This window comes from Macrobrachium nipponense, chromosome 11, assembly GCF_015104395.2.
Source record: "Macrobrachium nipponense isolate FS-2020 chromosome 11, ASM1510439v2, whole genome shotgun sequence".
Lineage (NCBI taxonomy): Eukaryota > Metazoa > Arthropoda > Malacostraca > Decapoda > Palaemonidae > Macrobrachium > Macrobrachium nipponense.
In genome coordinates this window covers 95,131,433-95,158,336 of record NC_061087.1, presented here as the reverse complement: position 1 = coordinate 95,158,336, position 26,904 = coordinate 95,131,433, and the positions used below count along the sequence as shown (strand labels likewise).

At 36.1% G+C, this 26,904-nt stretch overlaps 1 protein-coding gene across 3 annotated transcripts; it reads right to left on the bottom strand.

The window, feature by feature from the left end:
- Nucleotides 1–83: 83 nt before the first annotated feature.
- LOC135207534 (cysteine sulfinic acid decarboxylase-like) lies at nt 84–26,904 on the bottom strand. 3 transcript variants are annotated; one of them, XM_064239358.1, is made up of 11 exons: nt 26,753–26,904; nt 25,696–25,862; nt 24,739–24,923; nt 11,245–11,351; nt 7,268–7,383; nt 6,292–6,543; nt 5,124–5,188; nt 4,187–4,265; nt 3,550–3,749; nt 1,847–1,991; nt 84–1,291 (listed from the first exon to the last, which is right to left on the bottom strand). In XM_064239358.1, exons 2-11 carry the CDS (start codon nt 25,846–25,848, stop codon nt 1,109–1,111), a joined length of 1,485 nt encoding a protein of 494 aa, XP_064095428.1. In that variant the 5' UTR covers nt 25,849–25,862; nt 26,753–26,904; the 3' UTR covers nt 84–1,108. The 3 variants fall into 3 exon arrangements, with proteins under 3 accessions (XP_064095428.1, XP_064095437.1, XP_064095444.1); XM_064239367.1 differs by lacking the exon at nt 26,753–26,904 and adding an exon at nt 26,641–26,734; XM_064239374.1 differs by lacking the exon at nt 26,753–26,904 and adding an exon at nt 26,536–26,646.

The window sequence follows — 26,904 nt, the reverse complement described above, 5'->3', positions numbered from 1 at the left end:
GATAAATAATTATTATTTAGACATGATGGAAATACAATTTTGGCAAATATTGAGACGCGAGAGAGGAAAATAAACAGAGATCGCATGACAACATTTGTGTATTTATTTTATTTTTTTACTAAAATGTTAGTAGATACAGTTCATTCTCCATCGACATACTGCTGTAACATCTGTTGACCTATATTCGGTTTTTTTTTCCATCTGCCTGTGGTGTTTGTGCATGGTAACACTGCGTCCCGGGCTTTAAATAATGTCTTATTTCAAATATTAACGGTGTAATTCGCATACAGTAAATTATTAAAACATTTTTTTCAGTAGCAAATGTACACCCAGATATCCTTTTATTTACCTAAAACTTACACATAGCGTAACTATTTAAAGCCCGGGACGCAGTGTTACCATGCGAAAACACCACAGGCGGATGGACAGATGGAAAAAAACAAGAGTATAGTTATAAAATCATGAAACAGAATCATTGCCAATTTATCGCTTTTACTATTTGCTGGTCATTCTTGACATTTTTGTTTTACTGTAAGCTAATCATTTTTCTTAAAATGTTGAACCTAGGTACCTATGTCATCTGTATAAAATTAATAACCTTTTGCCATCGACGTAAACATAACTAATGATTTACACAGTAGGACACGCACTATTGATAACGTGATGATTGCATTTTTTTTTATATATATATTTCGCGGGAGTTCTTGCGTAAAGCTTAAACATACACGGACCTCCCCCCACCACCCCCTACCCCAAAGGGCCTCCCTTCTGCTTCCCGCTTGCTTGGATCGATGAGGAATTCATGGTCTAGACCGTGAGGTCATTACACCCAGGTCCTGATTATACCTTCCCGTCCTATTCCACGAACTCGGAGAAGGGGCAGCCTATTCTAGCGTTAAATTCTATGTTGGATCTCTTCTCAACTTTAAGATTTTACCTTCATATTCACATCTACTTATTTATCTACTAGACCTAATGATTAACATGACGACTACTGAGTTACTACTCTCAAGTTGGCTGGATCACGCTGTCTGTCAAGGGTTGTCTGCAGTTGCTGTCCATTACTATGAATCTTTAATTATCAGATTCTTGTTGCTTGGAGTAGAAACTAGAGGTCCTCTCCCAGCCGTTCGATTTCGCTTATCACGTAATCCATGGTGGCCTTCGTGGGACACGGGATGCAGTGGTTTGTCAAGCGGAAGAAATTCACGAAGTTCTTGCTCTTCAAAGGTTGGTATCCTATCATCAGGGTGCCCTGTTTCATCATGCGCGCTTTGATCTCTGGTGACACCTGGGGATCGAAAAACGTTATTTAGTGCGTGTATTTCTCTATAGACATCTGGGGGTGTGTATTTTTTTTTATTTAAATCAATAAAGTCTATTTACAAAAATGGCAATTTTCATTTACACAATAATTTTCTAGAGTAATATTGTTATACACATACCAAACAATTCGAATTTATCCCGAGTTTAAAGGATATTTGAATACTGGAGGTAGTACTAACAAACAATTTACAGATGCCAGTTGTGCACCGACACTTGAAGTAAAAGATATATATATATATAGTGTGTGTGTGCGCGCACGCGGTTATACGTTTGTGGCCTATTTTTTTCTCTAATTTTTTCAAGTAATATATACACATACAATTATATGCGTGTGTGTGCACAATTATGTGCAGGTACACGTGTGGGCGCGCGGACAGTTGCGTGCGAGAATGCATTAACATTATTGTCAAGGAACGGCCGACCATTAAAGTGTCAGAAGACTGACTTGTGAACGAAAGCTGGCCACCTAAATTAGGCAAAAGTATATATATAGTCTCATGCTTATCCTCAATTTCCCAACCTTGGATAGCTTCTGCCACCACTCGGGCGTCTCCTCCTGGTCTCGTAGACTCTTGGGAATGAACCAGAAGCAGACGTTGGTGCACTGGGGCTCTGCCACCACTAGGCGGAAGCCCTCTCTCTTGGCGATCTTCTTGCTGAAATAGCTGATGTGGATATGAAGTTAGTACTACAACTGGATTATGGGGAATATAGCATGGTCTAATAAATGAATAACAGGATTTGTAAATGAACTTAAGGAGTGATGTGTGTTTCATGAGATTGATATGTATATATATATATATATATATATATATATATATATATATATATATAGATATTATATATATATATATATATATATATATATATATATTTCAACATAAGCTGCACTGCTATTCCTGTAATGATGATATATTGTGCCCGTGAATAAACATTACTTTCAGATAGCTTAGATGAGAGAAAGAGAGAGAGAGAGATTAATAATAAATAATCGATTCACGTCTCGTACAAGCCTCTTTAACGAATGCCAGTTCTTTCATGTCACTAACTCGCTCCACAAGACCGACGGTAGAGTACTGAGTACTTTTGCAAGTTTAAAGCATTCAGATTTTAAGAAGGAAACAGTAAGTATGGAGCGGAGTTCTTTTCGGTATTCGGGAAAAGCATATTCTAGGGAAGATATCTTCCCATTTCGAAGGGGGAAAAAAATAACTTTCATGTTGGCAAACCAATATTCAGTTGTTCAGTACCGACCTATAGTAGATTTGCATCAACTGTGCATCTGATGTCTAGGCCAGTCCCTTACGACGCTCCTGATTGGCTGTTGATAAGCCCAAAGTCTAATATTAGACTTTGGTTAAGCCAATCACAGGGCTGGAAACTCTCAGTCTCTAGAGAGAGTTCACATGGGCAGGTTGTATATTCCACCTCTCCTGAGGGGAAACATCAACAGCCAATCAGGAGCGTCATACGGGACTGGCCTACATCAGATGCACGGTTGATGTGAATCTACTATAGTACCACAACGCCAGGGAATTAAAAAGAGAAATAATAAATGAGGAGGGATAGGCATATGATACAGATAAGGCAAATAGCAAGTGATGCTTAAAAATCTGCTTTTTATGACTATTCAATATATCATCTGTAGCTAATGTTTCGGAGATGTATTGATTCAGTGTCTGTAGCTAAAAATGACATCACAAGCATGGATGGTTCAGAAGCTGCTTGTAAGTAGAGATGACGTAGTTCAGAAATTTGCATAGAGGTTTACCACTATATTTTTTATAGCTAGTGCTGACTTTATTATTATTATTATTATTATTATTATTATTATTATTATTTTATTATTATTAATTATTATTATTATTATTATATTATTATTATTATTATTATTATTATTATTATTATTATTATTATTATTATATTCAGAAGATGAAACGTATTCATATGGAACAAACCCACAGGGGCCACTGATTTGAAATTCAAGCTCCCAAGGAATATGATGTCCATTGGGAAGAAGTAAGACGATGAAAGGGAAAGGCCGAAAAAGACGCCACATTTATTAAACTAAATAAAAAAAATAAATGAATAAATTAGACGATGTAAAGCGAAGTACGGAGAGAAGACACCACACTTATTAAAATAAGGGAAAAAGTTAATAAAATAACAAATAGATAAAAACGTATCGAAATGCAAGGAGAATAGTGTACAGTCAATCTTCACCTTGAGGCCTCGAACGCAGCGTCGATCTTCCTCTCGATATCCGCCAGTCCGTGGAAGCTGAGTATCAGGTAGAGCTTGTTGGCATCTGGCTTACGACCGCACTGGAAGCTCATGTCGCCGATATCGTAATTCACGTCGTAGACTTTGTCTTGCTGGAAGAGATACGTCGCTTGCGCCGAGTTGCATTCCCGAAGGAGGCCCTGCAGGGATTCAAGTCCCGAGTTCAGTGAAAAGCTCTCTCTCTCTCTCTCTCTCTCTCTCTCTCTCTCTCTCTCTCTCTCTCTCTCTCTCTCTCTCTCGGCAAGGCTCACGGTTGATGCTATAAAGCTCTTAGCATTGATAAAGCAACCATTCTTGATGTAACAATAATTTTGTAACTGTTTTACTGATCATTATTGCTCTTTTGGTTAACGTAATTATCCCATAGATCAGGCTCTTCATGGCTTAATCATAACAGGTAGAAGAAGAGTATAAAAACAATACATTCGTTATAGAAATACATAAATGGAATTAAGGTAAATAGCACATAATAGGTGATGAGTAGTACTACTGTCCAGTGACATTCACTGTGTAATAAAACAACAAAATATTATTCAGTAGATGAATCCTATTCATATGGAACGAGCCCACAGCCTACCTTATGCTTCGTGAAGAACGGTGAGCATTGCAAAGGCGCGCCAAGCATCTTGTGAGGGTTCCATGCAAGAGAGTCGCACCTGGGACAAAGCAATGTCATTATCACAAAAGCCACCATCCAAACCAATCACCATGATTATTCAAGTAGTGCAGTCATAACTAAACTATTATTATATGTTCTGCTGTCATATTGTCATTATAAACAGGAAATCATTGCAACGATACACAACTTGTAGGCCTACAACATTATCACGAGCACCATCAAAACCAGTCGCTATCTTAATCTAAAATGTTGCAGTCATGACTAAAATGTATTAATATATGTTGCAATGTCATCCTTATTGTCATACAAACACTGGAAAACATATGCGGTGATATACAAGTAGTAGGCCTACATCATAATCGGGAGCATACACGCATGACATGACGAAAATGCGTTCGTATGATATAATAATAATAATAAAAAAAAAGAAAATAGAACGAAGAAGTGGATAAGGTAATAAAAGGATAAGTTAAGAGTTGTGCTTTAAAGGGCCCCATACACTAAACGATTGTATGAACGCTTGTCTGTATCGTTCGCAAAAACATTATGTATGGGCTTGTCTGAATGCAAAAGTGGGCGGAGCTTCGTGTCTGAACGATCTCAGCGGGAATCTGTCACGACCAGGTTGCTGCTTGCGACTGAAGTCTGTCTGTCATGCACAGATCGTTCAATGTATGTGTTTGTCTGCTGATATAACGCTATCGCGCTCGTCTCTTTTAGAGATGATGTCATGTCTTCCCGAGACAAAATCTTTGTTCAGACTGAAATCGGTGGGAAGATCGTCTGAATAGTATGTGTGTGTGTGTGTGTGTGTCGATAACGACAATCGTTCAGACAGTCGTTCATACAATTGTTCATTGTATTTAACGCATCAGAGGTTATTGCCATGACTCACCTTTCTATGCCTTTCATGTTGTGTTTGTGCTTCTTGGACAGCAACACAATTCCTCCCCAGCACGCCTGAAAGAAGTCCGGATCAATTATCCCGGTCAAGTAAACAAGTGGAAAATGCGACGAAGTTTCTTCGGCGCAATCAAGTTTTTTTTGTACAGCCACTAAAGCGCATAATCAAGGCTATCGATTTTTTTTCTTTTATTTAAAAAACACCTTTTAAAGTTCATTTTACAATTCAGTACATATACAGTATAAGGTAATTTATATACAGAATAAAAAAATATGCTGTTATAATATTTTTTATAGAATTTACCACGTATATACATACATACACATACCCATAAGCTGTATATACATACTCATTACACATACATACCCACCGAAAATAGGTCTATCTTTCGGTGGTCTCGCTATCAATACCATATGAGCCACGGCCCACGAAACTTTAACCACAGCCTGGTGGCTTGTCCTATCGATGCCAGACGCACCGTTAAGGATAACTTTAATCGTAAATAGAATAACAATTACCGAGGCTAGTGGGCTGCAATTTGGGATGGTTAAAGATTGGCGGGTTAATGATCAACATACCAATTTGTAACCCTCTAGCCTCAGCAATATCTTAGGATATGAGAACGGACAGAAAAAAGAAGTGTGGCTATTTCAACAGTTTTCTTTCTAGGTTTGTTAATTCAGTTAAGGTTGGGGAGAAATTTAGACAAATGAGAAATTATATATATATATATATATATATATATATATATATATATATAATATATATATATATATATATATATATGCATTATGCTTGCAGTTTAATGCGTGCCTGTACGTCAGTGCACGAGCATGTAAATTTAAGTGAGCAGGGTATAATGCTTTACTGTATATAATAAACATAATTTCCATGGGCAATTAACAGCTATTTAAACCATCGTAATAAAATGCAACGCCAAACAGTCAATCAATCGTCTTTCTGAACTACATCACCACGACGACAAAAGGTCTAATTTGGCTCTGGTAAAAATGTTTCTGAATTAGACTGATAGATGGACGTACGAACTGATATGAAATCTTAACCTTCCTAATGGCGTATAATGGTCAAACGTACACTGACTTCATTCACCTTCATCTATTTATAGGGTTTTCAGGAAATAGAGTTAAATTACACTTACGTCCGTATGAAGCCAGAGTCCTTCTCCCTCGCAGACGTCGGCGATTTCGTCGAGAGGATCGAAGGATCCCAGGACCGTGGTGCCGGAGCTCGCTGCAACAAAGAAAGGATCTCGCCCTTCTTCCCTGGTCTTCTTTATGGCCTCCTTCAGCGCCGCAGGGATCATCCTGCCCCTGGCGTCCGTTGGCACGAGAACCAAGTTATCCAGACCCAGGCCCATCAGAGCGGCGGTTTTGTGAATCCAGTAATGGCACTGGTTACAAGGAAAGTGTTGGTAATTACACATACAGGGATAAATGTGTATATGATGTATGCAGAAACGTAAACACGCGTCGTACACATACTCACATGCGTCTAGTGACGTCAAGTCGACAAAGACTACAGGATATCCTAATTTTTTTTTATACTCTGTTTTGTTATCATCTGTCCATCCGCCTGTGGTGTTTGCGCATGGTAACACTGCGTCCCGGGCTTTAAATAATATCCTATTTCGAATATTAACGGTGTAATTCGCATACAGTAAATTATTAAAACACTTTTCAGTTACAGATGTACACCCAGATATCCTTTTATTTACCTAAAACTTACACCTAGCGTAACGATTTAAAGCCCCGGACGCAGTGTTACCATACGCAAACACCACAGGCGGATGGACAGATGGAAAAAAACAGAGTATAGTTATTTATCATTATTTCCCTAAAAGTATAGTCAGCAGAGTATACTAAACTATTAACTGCTTCATAAAGTATGTCTATATGCTTAAATTATTTCCGATTATCTCTGTATTACGTAATGCCTTATGGAAACATCAAAGCCAAATGCTTTAAACAAAAAATCTCTAAGAATGTCGAAGGAAAACTAAGAATCACTCAGAGGAAAAACTCCTAATAATATGGAACACGCCTTCAAAGGGGTAATTGATTTGAAAATTCAAACTTCAACAGAAAATGGAAAAGACCAACCGTCGTTTCCCTCACCTGATCAGAAGCAAAGGCAACCAGCTTTTTCATGCCAAACACTCCGGTTCTCTTGACGCCTGGACAATGCCGGTGTCTGGCTAAAGCCATAGCGTAGGTATTGCTGAGAGACCCACCTGGAATAATAATAATAATAATAATAATAATAATAATAATAATAATAATAATAATTTACTTGAAATTCACCCTAAATGTACAGCCTAACCACTAGACCGTGAGCTTAACTCTCTCTTATATGCATACAATTAAGTGTAGTGGTGCTCAAATCTCATGCGATATGATTCTTTATGTATCGTCCAGATTCTCAGACTCAACGTGATGTTGCCCAGTAGTGTTATACTTTTTTTTTCTAATGTCATACATGTCGAAAAATTTGTGAATTCACAGCTTGCCCTATTTTCCTTATGGTTATATAAATATGATCCCTTTTATGCATTGGTATAATTCGTAATCTGTGTGATTTGAACTGATTTTCTGTTTTTACGCTGCTAAGTTCAAAATGCGGTGTGATAAGGTTAGCTGTGCCATCAATGAAATCACACTTTACATGCTCCTCGGACTGGTCAACATAACTTCGTCAGCTGCATTGACAGTAGACCTAATAATAACATTTTCAATGTAGGAACATGAATTAAAACAAGTTTTCTTTGAATGTTGAAGCTTTCGGCTTTTGATTATATGGAGAAGATGACTATTAATCGAAATATCATAAGTATTAATATCAAGGCGTAAGGAACACTTGTTTTTCAACTGGTTTAAAATATAATTTTCTTAAAAGTCCTTTTCCTCGCTTTTGGTGTATAATTTATCCTTTCATAAGGTAACTTGACGAACAAGAATGTGTAGATAACTTCATTTGCTTTCTGGCCAGAAATGGTTAATAGGGAGACGTGACTGTTAATTGTAAAGTAAAGAAATCTAACACCTAGGCCTAAGAACAATATCTTGGCTTTGATAAAAGAATAATTGCATAGGCGAATATTTATTAGTATGCCATAATTTTTTTAATATTTAAGAATTATAGCAATTAATTGTGTATGAAAATCCAAATATTCCTCTAACACATATAAAGTAAGTGTTTTCAAGATAATTTCATTGTCGCTACTCAGTGTAGACCTACTTATGTTACACCGGGTGATGGTTGTTGCACCGAGTCGGTTGCCGCGAAGTCCGCACGTCACCGAGAAACTAGCTCCGCACCGGGAGGTGTGTTAATTGCCAAGCAATGTTATGTTGCTACACTAACTAGACGAAATAGTCATCCTGGTTATATTATATTAACCGTATCTTTTCCAGTATATGAGTTGGGTTTACCAATTAAACCTTTTTAGAGTTAGATTTCCCCCTTTCCGAAATTGTGAAACATTACGCAACTTTAATGATAGTAAAATTTAGAATCGAACGAGATACGCGGACAATGTTCAGTCTTGAAGCTGGTTTATTACATTCGATATATATATATATATATATAATATATATATATATATATATTATTATATTATATATATATATATATATATATATATATATATATATATATATAATTATAATATAATAATATACGTGTGTGTGTGTGTAATTACCGTTTTATATTTATGATTGTTGTATATGATTTGATGCGTAAATTAGGCTACAAAGTGAACAAGGGCAAGTAAATTTATTCATAAAGTTTTCAGCAAAAAGTGGGAAGTTACAAAAAACTGCACTAAAATGTATTTCTTTACTAAAAACGGTTGGTTTTGCATTCATTTCTTTGCGTTCCCCACAGAGAAGTTGACAAGCTCCATAAATCCTTCGATATTCATAAGTAGTTTATTCTTTCTTTTCTTTTTTAAGCTACATTTGTCACTTTAGGTAATATGCTGTATGTTAAATCAAACGTTTGCTGAAGTATTTATGATAATAAACAACCTAATGTATAACATAGGTCTAGGCTTAAAATCAATGCCATAAACATTGTAAACTGACAAACGTTTGCTGAAGTATTAATGATAATAAACAACCTAATATATAACATAGGTCTAGGCTTAAAATCAATGCCATAAACATTGTAAACTGACAAAAACGATATGAAACATGTAGGTCTATATGCCACCTTTTATGATCCAGACATTTTGAAATGAGATATTTCCCCAAGAGAATGGACAGCATATTATGCATGATTTATGGTATACATGTGCCAATCCTAAGCCAAACGAATGCCCTATTCAGGGCTATGAGTTTCAAAAAATTGGAAAAGAGCACATCATAATTGGTCCTTTTTTTATCAATAAGCTACATTAATGTAAAGAAAATCCACGATTATAATACACCACTTTCTAGCATACTGATATCGAAACTTATTCGGTTATAATCAGTTGAATCACTTCAACTAATGAAATTGCCTAATACATATTTGCAGTTGTTTTCTCAAGAAAATAAATAAAAACTCGTTACACATGACTAAGTTTACATTAATTTAAGTCAGTCTTCACCCTAAGATTTCACAAATTAACCAAATTTTACTAACCTATATATATAATTACAAGGGCAAATTGAAGATTGCTGGACGTAAAGAATGAATGCATCTGCTGTTGACAAAATCGGTTCTTAATTGAAAATCGTATATGATCGTATCTGATATTGGCTCACGAACACTCGAGACTAGTGAAAATGGTTAATTTTTCCAAAATATTAGTATTCTTAAAAATATTATATAATTTAAATAATTTTTTTATTAATGAAAAAAAAGTTTTAAAAGCATATATACTATGCGGACCTACAGCGCCGCATACGTGAGGCGTGCAGACCTCAGCTCTGCATTTAATGCCTCCCCCTCGAATCCTCTCCGCACTTTTGGTCATTTCTCCGCGCTTTGGCAACACTGGCACCGACACAATTGATACGTCACACACGCTCCGCTCACACGTTGATATCGGTGGGTGCATTCTACTTTTGTACATACATATTTACATATTTTTCAGCATTGAGGTGTAAAAGCAATCAAATAGGACCATTTCAAATTTTATGTTGGCTTTGGAAACATTATGAATGTTATGACAATTTTTTTCGCTTTTTTTTTTTTTCATTTAACATTTGAACTGATGCTTGATGACGACTTCATTTTGGTCAAATGCTTCAGCGATGTGTGAACGAAAGTTTTGAAAATGTGTCTGAGAGTTTTTTCTGAAATTTGCTAAACGTGACATTTTCTTACAGTTTTGACTATATGACAGATTTCACTCTTATGAAACATTATGTCCATATTGTATGCAATAATCGCGTTTCCGCATTGAAATAATAGATAAACATGGAGCATGTTAGGTTGCCAGTTAGTGAATTTTTAACGAAATCTTATGGAGTCATGTCGCATGAGATTTGAGCACCACTGTACGTAATAATTCTTTCCCTTTTTTGTAACCAGATAAAAGTTATAATTACTCGACGTATGAAGCTTACGTAATATGATTTTTTATACCTTCCTGATTTTCTGAACGACGTATATGTACAGCGTACAAATACACGAAAGAGACTTTATTAGCATCTTTGGGATTAGACTATTTGGTTTGGTAGCCTCTCTCTTCACTGCATACGTCGTGAGTCTAAATTTCAAGATGTCGAAATTACACATGTGCAACCATCATTTTAAAAAATCAAATATTCGTGGAGCATATTAAGTTCTATCAACCTTCATTGGTATGCAACTCGGGTATAATTTTTATTTCTTTTGCTGATAGGTTTGTTGGTTCATGGCCCAAGTTCACGGCAGACACCCTTTCAGTCTATCGATTCCAACCGTATGTTGCGAATACCATTCGCTAAAAATGTTCGCGAGCTTGTGTGCAGTGACTTTCTTGTTTCATTTGATCTACATGCTTGACGGTGTATTTTCAAGGATTCATGTAAAAGATAAAGGACTATAAAAATAACATCTAAAAGAAAGTAATAAACGTCATGGTTACTGAGAGAGAGAGAGAGAGAGAGTGAGAGAGCCTTACCAGCCGAGAAAATGCCATCTCCCTCCGGCCATCCGATTAGAGCGTTCATTTTCGAGATGACAAACTTCTCAATAAGGACGAAAACTGGAGAGATCTCGTAAGTGTGTCTGCGAAAAAAGGGGGATGAGAATAAATCATTAAATAAACAAATAGTTATTTTCCTGGTTTTGGTATGTCAGTCTGCGTGTTATGCAAGGGAAAGAGACGCAGTCAAACAGCATTAATGTTGCTTTGACACGACAATGACGATGTGGGTCAGCATTCGATTGAAGCTTAGTGGCGATAGTGGTAGTTTTGGAGAATCCTGGTGGTGGTAGTAGTAGTAGTAGTAGTAGTAGTATCAATGTATGAAGTGACATATTAAATCCTTTGCTGCTAGTAGACCGATAGGGTCGCGAAAGGATAGTGGGGCGGCGGCGTGGAGAGACAGGGAGAGAGAGAAATAACACGCAATGATCAGTACTCCGACAAAAACATCGTTTCTCTCTCTCTCTCTCTCTTCTCTCTCTCTCTCTCTCTTATCACTAAAGATGGAGTTAATCAATACAAACTGCTCATGAAACTATTTCGACATAGAGAGAAAGGGAGGGAGGTATAGAAACGTTACCTCGTCGAATAAATAAATGGGTTGAAATATTTCGCTCACTCTCGTATGCTAGTGTTGAATGTATATACAATGAATGAATGAATGATAAAATTTAGACCTATACGTATAATAATGAGGACGTTGAATAATCAGTAAAGTAATAAAATTGTTCTCAAGGGATATATATATATATATATATTATATATATATATATATATATATATATATATATATATATATATATATATATGAATAATTATCACATCACCGTGATTCATATAAATCATTCGGGCTACAAATGTCCTTTAATATCTAATTCGCTCTACCTCGGAATTGATATGTTTTCATATATGTACCGAAGGGGAATTTTTTAGTTGATAATAATTTCGTCCCCTCATGGGATCGAACCACCGTCCTGCGGACAGGCACGAAATCAGGACCGACAGTGACATACCGATTCGGCTAGAGCGAATTAAATATTAAAGGACATTTGTAGCTTGAATGATATATATATATATATATATATATATATAATATATATATATATATATATATATATAATATATATATATATATATATATATATACATATATATATATATATATATATATATATATATATATATACATAATATATATATATATATATATATATATATATATATACATATATATATATATTATATATTATATATGATATATATATATATATATATATATATATATATTAATGCTAAATTTGGCTGGTCCATCATTAAACACCCAAACATCTACTCGGCTGTTTATTTCTTGATGGCCTTTGTCGTTACGTTGTTTTTCGTATTTATTTATTTATTTATTTTGTTTCAATAGTCTCTTTTTAGACCCCCGTCCGGCTACGTGTTTCTTTTCGTGTCGTGGTGTTTCTGATATTTTTAAATGAGTTAACGTTTTAAATGAGATAATGCTGTAGCGGTTTCAATTATTTATTATAATAAATGTTTATATGAATGATTATTGAGAGTTAACTTCCTATATGTCAGCCTTGAATATGCAATATATATATATATCTATATATATATATATATATATATTTATATTATATATATATTATATATATATATATATATATATATATATCTATATATATATATATATATATTATATTGCTACTGTCAAATGCATATATCCCCTCTTTGACTGTATAAAATATTGTGTATAAGATTTTGGCAACATTTTTCCAGATTCCTAGATAGCTTAGAGATAGGATGTTTTAAATGTGTGTTCAGGTTTCACATAACTTATTATAAAAAGAATGTAGAACATAGAATGTAAAAAGAGAGATTTTCTTTGTCCGTTTGAAACTAGAGTTGTTTTTCAAAACCTGTCAACACGTTTGATTAGGGACTTCAAGGTCATCGCTGTGTTTTGGGAATTCTGCCATCACATTTGATAGTGACTTTTGCTCGAGTCTGTTTCGTCGAGTACATGACTTTGTTGAGCAGAATGGTTTCATATGCGTTCGTCTTTGTCAAAACCGCATGCAGATTTCACATTTTGTTTGTAAAGTTGCGTCACTTTCGAAGCTTCTAGAAAGAATTATTACCCAAAATGTTTTGTGTCATCTCCACTGTCCAGCTTCCGTAAGAGAAGAGTTTTCATTGCATCTTAAAACCGCGTTCCATTCAGACATCTCCCTCTCTCTCTCTCTCTCTCTCTCTCTCTCTCTCTCTCTCTCTCTCTCTCTCTCTCTCTCTCTCTGCCTCGCCATAATTGATATTAACGTAACGTAAAATGGTCACTCGTAACTTGTCGATTTCAGATTTGATATTTCTCAGTGTTTATTTAGTGTAATTTAGTGCTTTTTGTGGAATCTGAACAAACATTTTACAAGTTTGTGTAACGGCGCCTATTTTTGTGAATTGGTGAATTTTTTTTGAAGAAAGAAGTTGGTATACCAAGGTAAAGTGTGTTATATTTTTATTAGTTGCAACTAATAACTAATATCTGATGGTTATGATGGTTTGGTAAAAACTAATAACTATTGGTTACAATGGTTTAGAGAACTAATAACTAATAGTTACTATGGTTTGGTGAAATTTCAAATTTTACACATTGCAATTTTTTTGTGTTTTGTGTTTGTTTCATTTGAAGTGCATTTATCCATTTTCTTATTGAAGGGTGTCTTTTTATTTTATATTCTGTGTGATTAGTACTTTTTGCAATTATGGCATTTTCCACATTTTTCTGTGTTTTCATTTGCATTCACAATTTAATTAACTTAGTTATTTTCATGACTTAATCGTTGCACATTTAATTGAAGTTCACACTTGTGAATTAATTTGCATTTATTTAGAATTCTTTTCAAGTTTTATTGATGTTTAGCACTTGTGAATTAATTTCCAAATTTCAATTATTGCCTAGCACTTTTGAATTTTGATTGAATTAATTTTCTTGAATTTTGTGATAAGTTAATTTTGATTTAATTTTACTGAATTGATTCAAGAATTAATTGAACTTTACTTTGTTTTCAAATAACTGTAATTTTCCCTGATATTGTGAATTTCACTTATAAAGTTTGAGTTTAATGATAAATTTTTGTATTTAAAGTTTTTATAAGTGTTTTCTTTATTTTACACCAGTATTTAATTATGATTATATTGATGTTAGGTAGAAACATAGAGTGGTAATTGATCTGTTTTCCTTCAATTAACTTGAAGTGACTTAAAACCAGGGAAGTACTTAGACTTTTGAAATCAGGGAAATACTTAGACTTTTAAAGTTGTTGGTGGAGTGATGCCCTTTGATTAACTTGATTACTCACAAGATTACCTCACACCTGTTTTGGTGGACTTAGTCTGATTTTCTGCAATACTGGTAAGTTGTTAAGGGATCTCTGTTGCCTTTAGAGTATTCAGTCGTTTAGTACCTATGATGAGGGTTCAGGTGTCTGGCTGTTGTGAGGTAACAATTAATGAATGGTAAGTGTAGTAACCAGATACTTGGCACTTTGTCACAATATATATAATATATATATATATATATATATATATATATATATCTATATATATATTTATATATATAGTAATCCCAGGTTTTTGATTAATAATAGATTTGTCATGTGTTCTCAGTGACCTGTGGAATGTGGAGAACAGTGCAGGAGTGACGACCTGAGAGTAGCTGATCAATGAGTTTCTAGGGGTGGCGTGAGATAAAAATGATTAGTTCGACAAGTCAATGCACGACAGTTTATGAACTCTTCTCAAAGTGCCTTTGGGAAACTGGTTGTAGCCAGTAATATGAGGCGTTGTCGAACTGTGTGTTCGTATGTGCGTGTGTGTCTCTTCCCTTTAATAGGTTCATACCCAAGCCTATGGGAGGGATTTTGATAGAGGGCTTCAAGTCACAGGCAAGATGCCGTGGCATTCGCTGGGGGGAGTTTTTTATTAAGTGTTTAGTGTCCGGTTGTCTGGGTAAGTGTTCAGGTGCTTTAGCCAAAGGGATGGCTTGTTTGATATCTTGTAAGATGTTCCATTTTATTAACTTTGTCTTTGAACTTATGTGTACTTACCAGGATGTGTTCTGTATCTTTGAAACAGACTCTGGTGCTTGTGGAATGCAGAGGGACAAAGAATTCCCAGAGGGGTGTAGACAGTTTTTTTGGTGACTAGACATTGTACTGTTTTTGAGTTAGTCTGTAAGACTGGATTACTTGGTTGATTGATTTATTTATTCTTGTTAATAAACGTTAATGTTATGATGCAACTCTCTCATTTTCATTACCTGTTAGAATGGAGAGAAAGAGGTAGAGAGAGAGAGAGAGAGGGATTGCCGAGAGAGAGAGAGGGAGAGGCTGTGTGTGTAATGGGGTGTGTGGGTCTGCCTTCCGTTTCGTGTCCACGCTTACCTTATGAATAACGGGGGGGGGGGGGGGGGGGGGGGGGGGGGGGAATCCCCCCAGTTACAGTGGTGGCAGACGGTTAAGAGGGGATATAAAAGTCTTCTTTCTTTTCTATGCCTAGGAACGCCAATGTAGAGATGGGTGGCCAGTTAGAAAATAAAAGGGGTTATGGCTTAGCGATAGTTTTCGAACAACAAAGCCTTGGTGGGATTGTGGAAAATCGTTAAACTGTTAGTTTTCAGTTACTTAGTGAGAAAAAATGAGAAAATATCTGTCTGTTAACTGTGCTAAAGGGAGGGAAGGATTTTATTAGACTCAGCATTTTTCCCAGGGAGTCAGCCTAGAAGCAGTGAGCGCACCCAGTGTGACTTTTGCTTGTGTAATGACGAGTGTATTCCGAGATACCCGTGCGGGTGTTGTGTTTAATGCATATAACACTGCCGTGTTTTACGAGAATTTCGAGTTCCTTTTGTTCCCATTATGGAGTGGTGAGTGTTAAAAAACTATTGTTTATCAAAGGGAGAGGGTTTTTGTTTAAATATTTCAGGGTTATGGGACTGGTTCAAGAGGTCAACAATTTTTCTTGTCTTTGCCCATAGTGACGTGTTTTCTTTATTTGCACGTGTTTATGATAGACGTATTCGTCTTTGTTTTAAACACATGAGAGTGTATAGAGATGTGTTTTTTGCATGTGAACTGTGCTTAGACACAGCGGCCACAATTTTACGGGCTCAGCACATTGCAAGGGGAGTATGGCCTGCCTCGAGGGAGGGTATTGCGAGGGTACTACTGGCCTCCCTCAAGAGATAGTGCAGGGATGGGCACTAGTGTATGCCTTGGGAGGGGGTCCTCAGACACTGTTCAAGGGGAGATGGGGGTACTATTGTGTATACCTCGGGCTGTTCTGTCGCTTGACTGAGGGGTTGTTCTCAGGGGGGGAGAAACCTTTTTTTTTCTCAGTGTGGGTGAACTCCCCCTTTCCTTTTTTTTCTTTGTGTTGGAGATGGGTCTGGCCTTGACATTGGATGCTAAGATATCAGCTGATTGATAAATTGATGAAGTGAAACGCCCGTAGAGTCTTTTTTTTAGAAAAGAGTTTTTTTCTCTCTCTCTTGGATGAAGAGAAAAGGAAATAAAAAGAGATTTTTCTTTTCCGTGAATGAGGGGAAAAGTAGTTAACATGCACGGGATGTGTTATATGTTTTACTTGTGCCTTGAAAGACACAAATATAAGGGGGATACACAGATTATTTTTTTTAATTGTGTTGGAGAGATTACTTTGAAATGCCGATGATTGGTGTTGTATCTGTGTTGTGTGGCAATGGTGTTATGTCATGGTGTTGCATGCTGGAGAAATTGTATGTCATAGGATTCAGCAATACTAGTGTATGCTATTTGAATTTCACCCTTACTTGAGATCTTTGCAAGAGAGTTATTGCTATGGAGAGTCATTATTATTATTATTATTATTAATAATTATTGTACTTGAGATGTGTCACGGGAGGTTTGCTTAAGTATAATTATCATTACGGGAGAATTGTTTTACGAGAGTTTTGAGATATTTCATGGGAGATTAGTTGATAATTATTACAGATAATTATTCAAGGAGAATTATTACAATGAATTAATGGGAGAAGTCTTGTCTTAGTTATTTGTTGAGTTTTTGTAACTTTGGAGAATATTTCAGTGATTCACGGGGATGAGTTTTGCTGAATCTTGATGAATCTGACTGAATCTTGGTGACTTGTGTGGAATCTTGCTGAATTTTTGCTGAATTTTTTGCTGAATTTTTGGAGAATGGACAAGCATTGACATTGGTGATATTTTTTGTACTGATACTGATGATTTTGATGATAGCAATTTTTTTGTTTGGTGATTTTTGTGATAATAATATTTCTGATACGGATTTTTTTTATACTAATACGTGGGTGCCGTAATGCTATCAAGGGAGGTGAAATCTTTTTTGAATATGGGAGGAACTAACAACACATTATTTTTTTTTCCTTTTTTTATGAGTTCAGCACATAATTGCTTGACATCTAGTGAGTTACGGGAGATAGTTGATAATGCCGTTGATTTTTCTTTTCTCCTTTTTTTGGAAATTAGCCATCGCTGACACAAGTTTTTTTTACCATGGGTGAATTTGAGTTTATTTTTTCTCTCCAGTTAGTGTGAATATTATCTCAGTTCATGACTTAGAGTCATTGTTCGGGAACGTGTTTGTGTTTCAGCTATTTGATGCTATAGAGAAATATATGGGAGAATTTTTCTTGCATGTTTTGAATGCATACGTAGTGGCACTACATTTTTTCTCTGGATATTTGTGTTCCAGAAATTGTGAGTTTTCTTGCACAATACCTTCGTTGTATTTGTGACAAATTTGGGAGAGATAGGAAACTTGGTTAAGTTTTCTAGTGACTTATGTCGTAGTGCATATGGAGAAGTCTTGGCTTAGACACTGTGAACTTGGAGTTCTGTTATAATGAGTTGTGGCACATTAGTGATTTTTTCTAGCATTTTCTAGACAGTTTTATTTGCCGAGATTTTGCCCTTTTTTAGCAGTTATGCTAAATGGAGAGAGTTTTTATAGTTTTTGACTATAAAATTGAGTTATTCTTTGGAGAATTGGAGTTATAATTGAGATATATTATTTTGGAGAGATAATTGGAGGTATATATTATTTTGGAGTTATATTTGAGATATAATATATGGGAGATATATTTTTGGCCATTTTTGATATTTGCCAATGTGATATGAGCTATGTTTAGTTCAATTATTTTGCAGCCATCTTTGTTGCAAATGGAGACACATATTTGGAGATTATGGGGCAATATTTGTGAGTGAGTGAGTTAGTTGCCTTGAGTGCACATTTTTTGGAGATATATTTTTGGAGCCTTGTTTTGTTCCACATGGAGTTATTGGGGACATAGAGGTAAATATTTTGTATTTGCCGAAATAGAGGTGATTATTCTCTATTCCTGGAGTGGTGTTGTTTTGTTTTTATTGACATGTGGCTATTGGAGAAATAAGAGAGAATAATATGGGGTTGGTTATTAACCAAATGGAGGAAATATTTTTATAACCGGAGTGGTGTTATTATTAATATGGTGTCTCATAATGGAGTTGGAATTAATCTTGGGCGGGTAACCCTTTTTTTTGTGGTTATGGGAGTTTTTCGAGACAAGAGAAGATTTCTGTGGTTCTCTTTTTTGGTTTCGTGACTATTTAGAGGCGAGTGTCATTACTGCATTAAGAGTCATTTGGAGATGTGTGCATTTTTTATGTTCACAAGTGTATTATTCTTGGAGAAATATAATTTGAGGCAAAGTCATGTTGAGAGAATAAGTCTTCGAGACAAATTTTTGAACACATTAGTCATATCCTGGAGTTAATTCTGTGAAATGTGTCAGTTAGACCTTTTTTCTAGAGAATCATGAGTTTCCAAACTTATGTGCCTGACTGGACAATTTTTTGTGCTGTTGTTTGAGCATGCGTCCGCAGGCGATTTTTCTGCTGACAAGTGATGTGATGAGCCGTGTGCTGACTTTTTTCCTCTGATGAGGATAGATCAGAATTTTTGCAATATCTGGAAATGTTGACAATAGCATTTCACGAAAGCGCATGGGTAAGAGTTTGCTTTCTGGCAAATTCCATAACTTTACATGGAGCATTTCTGGGAAAAACGCGGGAGTTATGCATATTATACATGTATTATGTATTTTGTGATTGGGGGAAATCTACTTGTGATTATTTTTTTTTTATTTTTCTTCCTTTTCCTTGAGAGATATAATTTTGGGATTGAGCTTAAGTAGCATTTCTTTTTTGGACGGGAGATTTGATTTTACCGGGAGATGTAATTTTTCAAGGGTTGTTACTTAAGTATTGGGAGTTTGACATTAAGTCTCATTGTGATTAATTATTGAGCAGTAAAGGGTTTTTTGCTGTTAAAAGTTGGAGATTTTTACTGATTTTGTGGGTTGTTCAAATATCAGAACTTGAGAGAACATTTTTGGGTCTGGGTGTTACGTGATTCTTTTTTTTCTTGGGCTTATTGCGATTTTTATCTTTTCCTTTTTTTTTCTTGTGAGCACATTCGAGTTTGAAATGTGAGTGCAGAATTCCGTGGAGTTGCTGTGATTTCTGAGTTGTGTGTGTGCTGATGTGTGAGTTTGAAGAATTGAGTTGGAGAACTTGATTTTTTTTCTTAGAGAGTTGCGATAATGACTTATGATTTGGTAGTCATATTAAGGGAGTTAATTGGGAGACGTTCAGTTAGTATTTCTGACCTTTTGAGATCATTGTTTGATGGAAGTAGTATGTTTGGGTTAATTTTCTTAGATTGACCAGTGACTTGACTAACATACTAACACACACCCAAAGGAAAAAGTCGTTCCCCGACGCCAGCAAGACGTCCACCAGCCGTGAAGAGAGGTTGCTGCCATGTTGTCCAGGGTGATTACAAGAATTTACACATGGGTGTTCGCGAGAATTCTACAGCGTGTTTTTTGGGGATCTACAGAAGCCGTGAGAAGTCTTCTACGATGAGGGAGGCATTCCGTCTTCCTACAGCTGCTACAGCCTGCTATAGCCTGTTGCTGTCTGTTCAGCTACTTGCAGACAAGCGAAGAGGGATATTCAAGAATCCTAATGCAGAAAATATGAGAGAAAATGCGTCTTGTGTTATTGGGAGATAAAGCGTGATAAGACTTTATTTTATAATGCCAGACATATGCAGTTTTTGCTTGTATTTTATTTTAAGCCGGCCAATGTTTTATATTATATAAGCTGTTTTGTTCGACCTTTTGCTAGGCGGGAGCTAGCATTTGTGCGAGGCCGAGCTATCTGTAAGGCCCAGGGTTTTTGATTAATAGTATATTTGTCCATGTGTTCTCAGTGACCTGTGGAATGTGGAGAACAGTGCAGGAGTGACGACCTGAGAGTAGCTGATCAATGAGTTTCTAGGGGTGGTGTGAGATAAAAATGATTAGTTCGACAAGTCAATGCACGACAGTTTATGAACTCTTCTGAAAGTGCCTTTGGGAAACTGGTTGTAGCCAGTAATATGAGGCGTTGTCGAACTGTGTGTTCGTATGTGCGTGTGTGCCTCTTCCCTTTAATAGGTTCATACCCAAGCCTATGGGAGGGATTTTGATAGAGGGCTTCAAGTCACAGGCAAGATGCCATGGCATTCCCCGGGGGGAGTTTTTTATTAAGTGTTTAGTGTCCGGTTGTCTGGGTAAGTGTTCAGGTGCTTTAGCCAAAGGGATGGCTTGTTTGATATCTTGTAAGATGTTCCATTTTATTAACTTTGTCTTTGAACTTGTGTGTACTTACCGAGATGTGTTCTGTATCTTTGAAACAGACAGATCTGGTACTTGTGGAATGCAGAGGGACAAAGAATTCCCAGAGGGGTGTAGACAGTTTTTTTGGTGACTAGACATTGTACTGTTTTTGAGTTAGTCTGTAAGACTGGATTACTTGGTTCATTGATTGATTTATTCTTGTTAATAAACGTTAATGTTATGATGCAACTCTCTCATTTTCATTACCTGTTAGAATGGAGAGAAAGAGGTAGAGAGAGAGAGAGAGAGAGAGAGAGGGATTGCCGAGAGAGAGAGAGGGAGAGGCTGTGTGTGTAATGGGGTGTGTGGGTCTGCCTTCCGTTTCGTGTCCACGCTTACCTTACGAATAACGGGGGGGGGGGGGGGGGGGGGGGGGTGGGGGGGGGGGGGGGGGGGGGAAATCCCCCCAGTTACATATATATATATATATATATATATATATACTATATGCACATACGTGTGAAAAATTAATGGTTAACCCAGTATATAAACCAGGATTGTCAGAAGCTTCACAAACACAAACATTTTAAAGAACAAATACCATATACGAGTATACAGCAAATGTTAAATATTAGTTAAAAAATTGTACCCTTACCAAAATAAAATTGTGTATAAACCACACTTTACATTACTCTTAATAATACTTAACTTTCTAAGCTATCCCCTACCATCTTACTTATCACCTAAAAAAAAAAAAAAAAACAAGAAAACATAAAATGCACCTGATGCGCTCAAAAATGCAAATTTAATGAAGCCGGTAACAAGAAATTTTCTCCAGTCACGTAGTAGGTCAACACCACTGTCTCTAGACCAAGGGCTCTTAACCTCTTGATGACTCCATACCCCTCGATGAATTTCCCAATATGGTTCCATACCCTCTTTGCTGAAGTCCACTTAAGTCCTATTTGTTGACTATATAACTTAATATACTTAGTTTAATACATACTTTAGATATGTTTTGTTCTTTTTGTTTGTATGGTGTTTTTACGATGCATGGAACCAGTGGTTATTCAGCAACGGGACCAACGGCTTTACGTGACTTCCGAACCACGTCGAGAGTGAACTTCTGTCACCAGACATACACATCTCTCACCCCTCAGTGGAGTGCCCGAGAATCGTACATGCGGCCATCGAGGTGGCAGGCCAAGACTATACCGATCACGCCACTGAGGCGCTTACTTTAGATATGAATAGCTAGGACTAGAACATAAAAGAAAATGACAAGTTTTTATAGTTTTATATAGTTAATCATTTATCAAATGTACCCATGTATACATTGACACATTCAAATCAAATACATGCAAATATCCAAGAGATCAAGAAGTCCCATGCCCCGGGGTATGGATACCCCTTGGCAAGAACCCCCTGCTCTAGACCTAATCAACATCAACATGGTAGAGGACCCTCCGATAGATCACGTGACCAATCTTCGTGGAATGAAGGTTTGAAGCTAATTTTAAGTTTAGCGGAAGGCTTTGATGAAATGAGGTTGGGGACAGACCTCGCACAAGTGTGGGCTAATTATCTGAGAGGCCTAAATCCAAGATGGCCGCCTCTGGTTTATGTCAGACCTATAAAACTTCATATCTTTGGGAATTTTTCTCTCACAAATGCCTTCTTGGTGTCGGATTATGAGTTTATGAGGTCAAGGATTTCATATTCGATGTTGAAATTAAGTTATCTCCAACAGTTTTTAATGTTAACGAACGCGTGTAAGTCATGACTGAATCGCTAATAAAAATCTTGCAGCTTTTATAAAAAAAATATCCTATTTCAATTACCACGTCATCTCCCAGTTCAGCATCATAATAATTCGCATCAATATAATTAATTTCCCGAAATTCAAGTAAAAAAATTAAATGACATGGAGTCTTAAGTCCTACAACCAAATCCTGTATCATAAATACTGTGATATTATCAAGTTCTAACTCAAATTTCATTTCTCAAAGATTCAGTAAAATAAATACTACATATATATATATATATCTATATATATATATATAATATATATATATATATATATATATATATATATATATATAATTTACTGATTTAGAATTTGATTTAGAATTTGATAACTATCACAGTATTTATGATACAGGATTTGGTTGTAGGACTTAAGACATGTATTATTTTATTTTTTTCGTTGAATATATATACATATATATATATATATATGAAGTACAGTCTGACATAAGCCGGAGGCAGCAATCTTGGATTTATGCCTCTCAAAAACTGAGCCTACACTTTTGCGAGGTCTATCCCCGGCTTCATTTGAGCAAAACCTTCCTCTAAACTGAAAATTAGCTTCAAACCTTCATCACGGAAGATTGGTCACTGGATACTTGTATACTGTTCAACGCTTTACCACTCAGCAGCCCAGGCGCCCCAGAATATAACGTAATGTTACGTAGCGAAATCTGGGCAGGGGAGCCCGTGCTTAGTCATGGTGTACCAAAATCAACTTGACTGTCGAGTTCACTGCACCTAGGGATGTTACGTAAGGAAAAATATGCTAGCTTTGGAGACCTTTCGTTTATATATTCCTCTGCTCATTTTCCTGCACCATTAAAATTGTTATATCATCATGATCCATTAAATAATAATAATAATAATAATAATAATAATAATAATAATAATAATAATAATAATAATAATAATAATAATAATAACTTATCATCATCATATACCCCCAATCAAATAGAACGGACCAGAAAAACCATTAATATAGTGAACTACTTTGAAATTAAATTCCCGTAAAAAGGAAGCAACGGGTTTAGTGTGACACGGGTAAGAAGAAATATAAGAAGAAAACGGATGAAAATATTAAACAAATACATAAATAATTGCCGTTAAGATCTAAACAGTTCAGAATTATAACAAAGAAGCATGGCGCAAAAGAAGAAGAAAAAAAAGATGGGCTGATTATCATATTTAATGGAGCAATTTACTTTCTGACGTTCCCTTATTTTTATAACGAAAATGTTTGTCTACGACATCATGCAATGGAGAGAGAGAGAGAGAGAGAGAGAGAGAGAGAGAGAGAGAGAGAGAGAGAGAGAGAGAGAGAGAGAGAGAGAGATCCTCTGACAAAATCAGCACAGGGAGGGTGTAACGAAGTCTGTATATTACTTGAATTTGTATTTGTAGTAGAGGATATATTTTGTCACAAGCCTAGCAACGTTTTATTTGAAGATTATTTTGTTTATATCATATTTGCATTACATCAGCCTTAAATATTGTTATGATTTATTCAGATACTTTTACCCTCTTAGGCCAATTAATTTTTTTAATTCCCTTTTACTATTCAGAAAGCGTTTGCAACCCCCCCTAGTCCTATACTAGAGATGGCATTGTTCTTGTATCGGCCCACCCTTCGTCTTCCTTCTTTTGTTAACACAAACAAATCGAATATATACATGCTCTTCATCACTGGCATCATTCGTTAAACAATACAATGAACATTCCATGCAACAGGATATCTCGCCAGATGTTATATTCCTTAAAAATGTAATCAGAGAGTATGTGAATCCACTTGTACTATTGCCCTTATGTGTGCTTCACGTGATATAAGTTTGCCAAGATATACTAACCTAATTTTCTACAAACTACAGCAATACTGTCTGCCTTCTATCAAGGCTGTTCTACCTTTCAAAAAGCTTTTAATAATCAGTAGAGGAACTTACTGGTTTGAACTTAAAGCTTCGGTGAGCCATGCTGACATTAGACCTACTTCATCGATGCCGTGGAATTGCTGGTTGAGGAAGTAAGGATGCTGAGTCCTGACGCTGTACTTGACTATTTTGTCTATCATTGCCTCCGCTTCTGCTGCGGTCAGTCCTTCGTCATTAATGCTCAGCTGGAGTAGTTCCTGTTCGAAGCAATTAGTACCCTCAATTTTGATAAGAAACATTGGAGGCCGGTAATAAAATCACAGGAAAAAAGTCACTGAAAAACGTAAAAATTTTGGCTAGGAAATAGTCACTGAAAAAGTCGCAATTTCGGCTAGGAAAAAGTTACAGGCAACTCCCAATTTTGGCTATGAAAAAAAGTAACAAGAAAACGGTAACAGTTTTGGCTAGGAAACGTCACAGAAAAAGTCACCATTTTGGCTAAGAAAAAAAAAATCACATTAATTTATGGTGGCCAGTAATAAAGTCACAGGGAAGAATTCAATTATTTCTTGGGGGTCCTTATCTTTACAATAATTACAGTCTGTTTATGTTTTTAAGGTAATCCCCAACGGGACTGTAGAACCATGCTTTTACTAAACACGCCGCAAAGGTGGATACATACCGCGGTTCACTATACCTAGGAAAGATTAATGTAACTTATTTTTCTATGTGACTACTTTTTTTTTTTTTTTTTTTTTTCCGAAACCTTAACTTCACACACTGTAGTACATGTAGGATTTGAAAAGGTAAGTATGCCATGCCCAATTTAGCAAGCATAATTGTAAATACTAAAAGTGGCTTGTCAAAAGAACTAGGCCTAGAGCCTAAAAAATCACTAAAGGAGGAGCCATCGGTTAAAGACTGCGCAAATATTGCTATGTTTTTACATTAAAACCAATGTTTTGTCTCCTTGTAAACATGCACAATAATTTGCTGAGTTAATTATCAACATTACATCGAGCACCCTACCTCCATTTCCTTTGGGTGCTTGAAATCCAAGATCTTCTTTGAAGGATCGACGCCGAAAACAAGCTTTTCATCGAAGACCACGCCGAACACCTTCTTCAGAAGGCTTCCATCTTCCCATTTATCATTTTTTCGCTTTTTTATGTCCATGTTCATGTCTAGGCCTTAACCTACAAGAATGGGAATATTTATTCGTTTAGATCAAGTTCTCATCTGAAATATGGTACTATCTTGTGTAGTTGAAGTTTCCCAGTGTGACTGGAGAAAGCAAACAACGATTTTGACTAAGCAGATATTAAGGTGTTGAAATTTTTAGCATTTGTATCTATGTATGTTTTCGAAGCACAATTCAATATTGGCGATGAACATTACTAACCCTCACTTAACCTAACCTAACCAAAGCAGTGTCCTACCAAAGCAGGAGAATTTCATTGCATTACTAACTGTTAGACTAGCGTATAGACAGCCTACTGTCGAAGAGTCATGACTGGTTTTAGCCTAGTCACTTTGTTACCTTTCCTATTACTATCTTGGCTGCGGCGCTGAATGGGAAATGTCTACTTTTCAAACCTTAATCGGGTAGCAAACTCATGTGACCAGTTTTGAGAACGCAATAGTAATATGTTTTGAAATACTCCATTTCATACAACAAGGGCACTTTTCATTTCTAAAATTTATCAGTGTATATGTATATCACAACAAACAAATGATATTGTGCTCTGTCTAGTGATATTTGGACACATTGTTGAAACTCAAACTCAACCGGATTTCATGCGGTAACTTTCCAAGACAATATTACTTTAGAATAACTATTATCCAAAAACTAGTACTGTTCAGACTCACTAAGACTGTGCTTCTAGGCGTAGTTATACGAATCTAGCTTACGGGAAAAAACCAGTTCTATTTAAAGCGTAGAACAATATTCCCAACCTCACACGCACAAAATACCTCTTAAAATACAACACGGGGGCAAAGCAGCTGCTACTAGAACACAAATTAATCGAGTCTAACAACCTAACACCTTGAATCACACGAGAAAAGTGAAGAAGTCAAAATTCACCTCCGCTGTTTGGGCTACGCTTGCTGTTGCAGAGTTGAGCTGCTAGTATAGTAAGGCGACTTGCAGTATTGACTTCCCTGTTCCCGGCTCAAGCTTACGTATACCAACGCCCCGTGTCAACGTGGAAGCTTACATGACTGGCTTACATGCTT

Excerpts from the sequence above, each read along its gene's own strand:
- LOC135207534 (XM_064239358.1), bottom strand. The coding sequence starts at position 25,848 with ATGAACATGGACATAAAAAAGCGAAAAAATGATAAATGGGAAGATGGA. Across the intron at positions 6,544-7,267 it reads TTGCCTTTGCTTCTGATCAG|TGCCATTACTGGATTCACAA; the intron begins GTGAGGGAAACG and ends CCTTGTAACCAG. Across the intron at positions 1,992-3,549 it reads GCTGCGTTCGAGGCCTCAAG|CTATTTCAGCAAGAAGATCG; the intron begins GTGAAGATTGAC and ends TATCCACATCAG.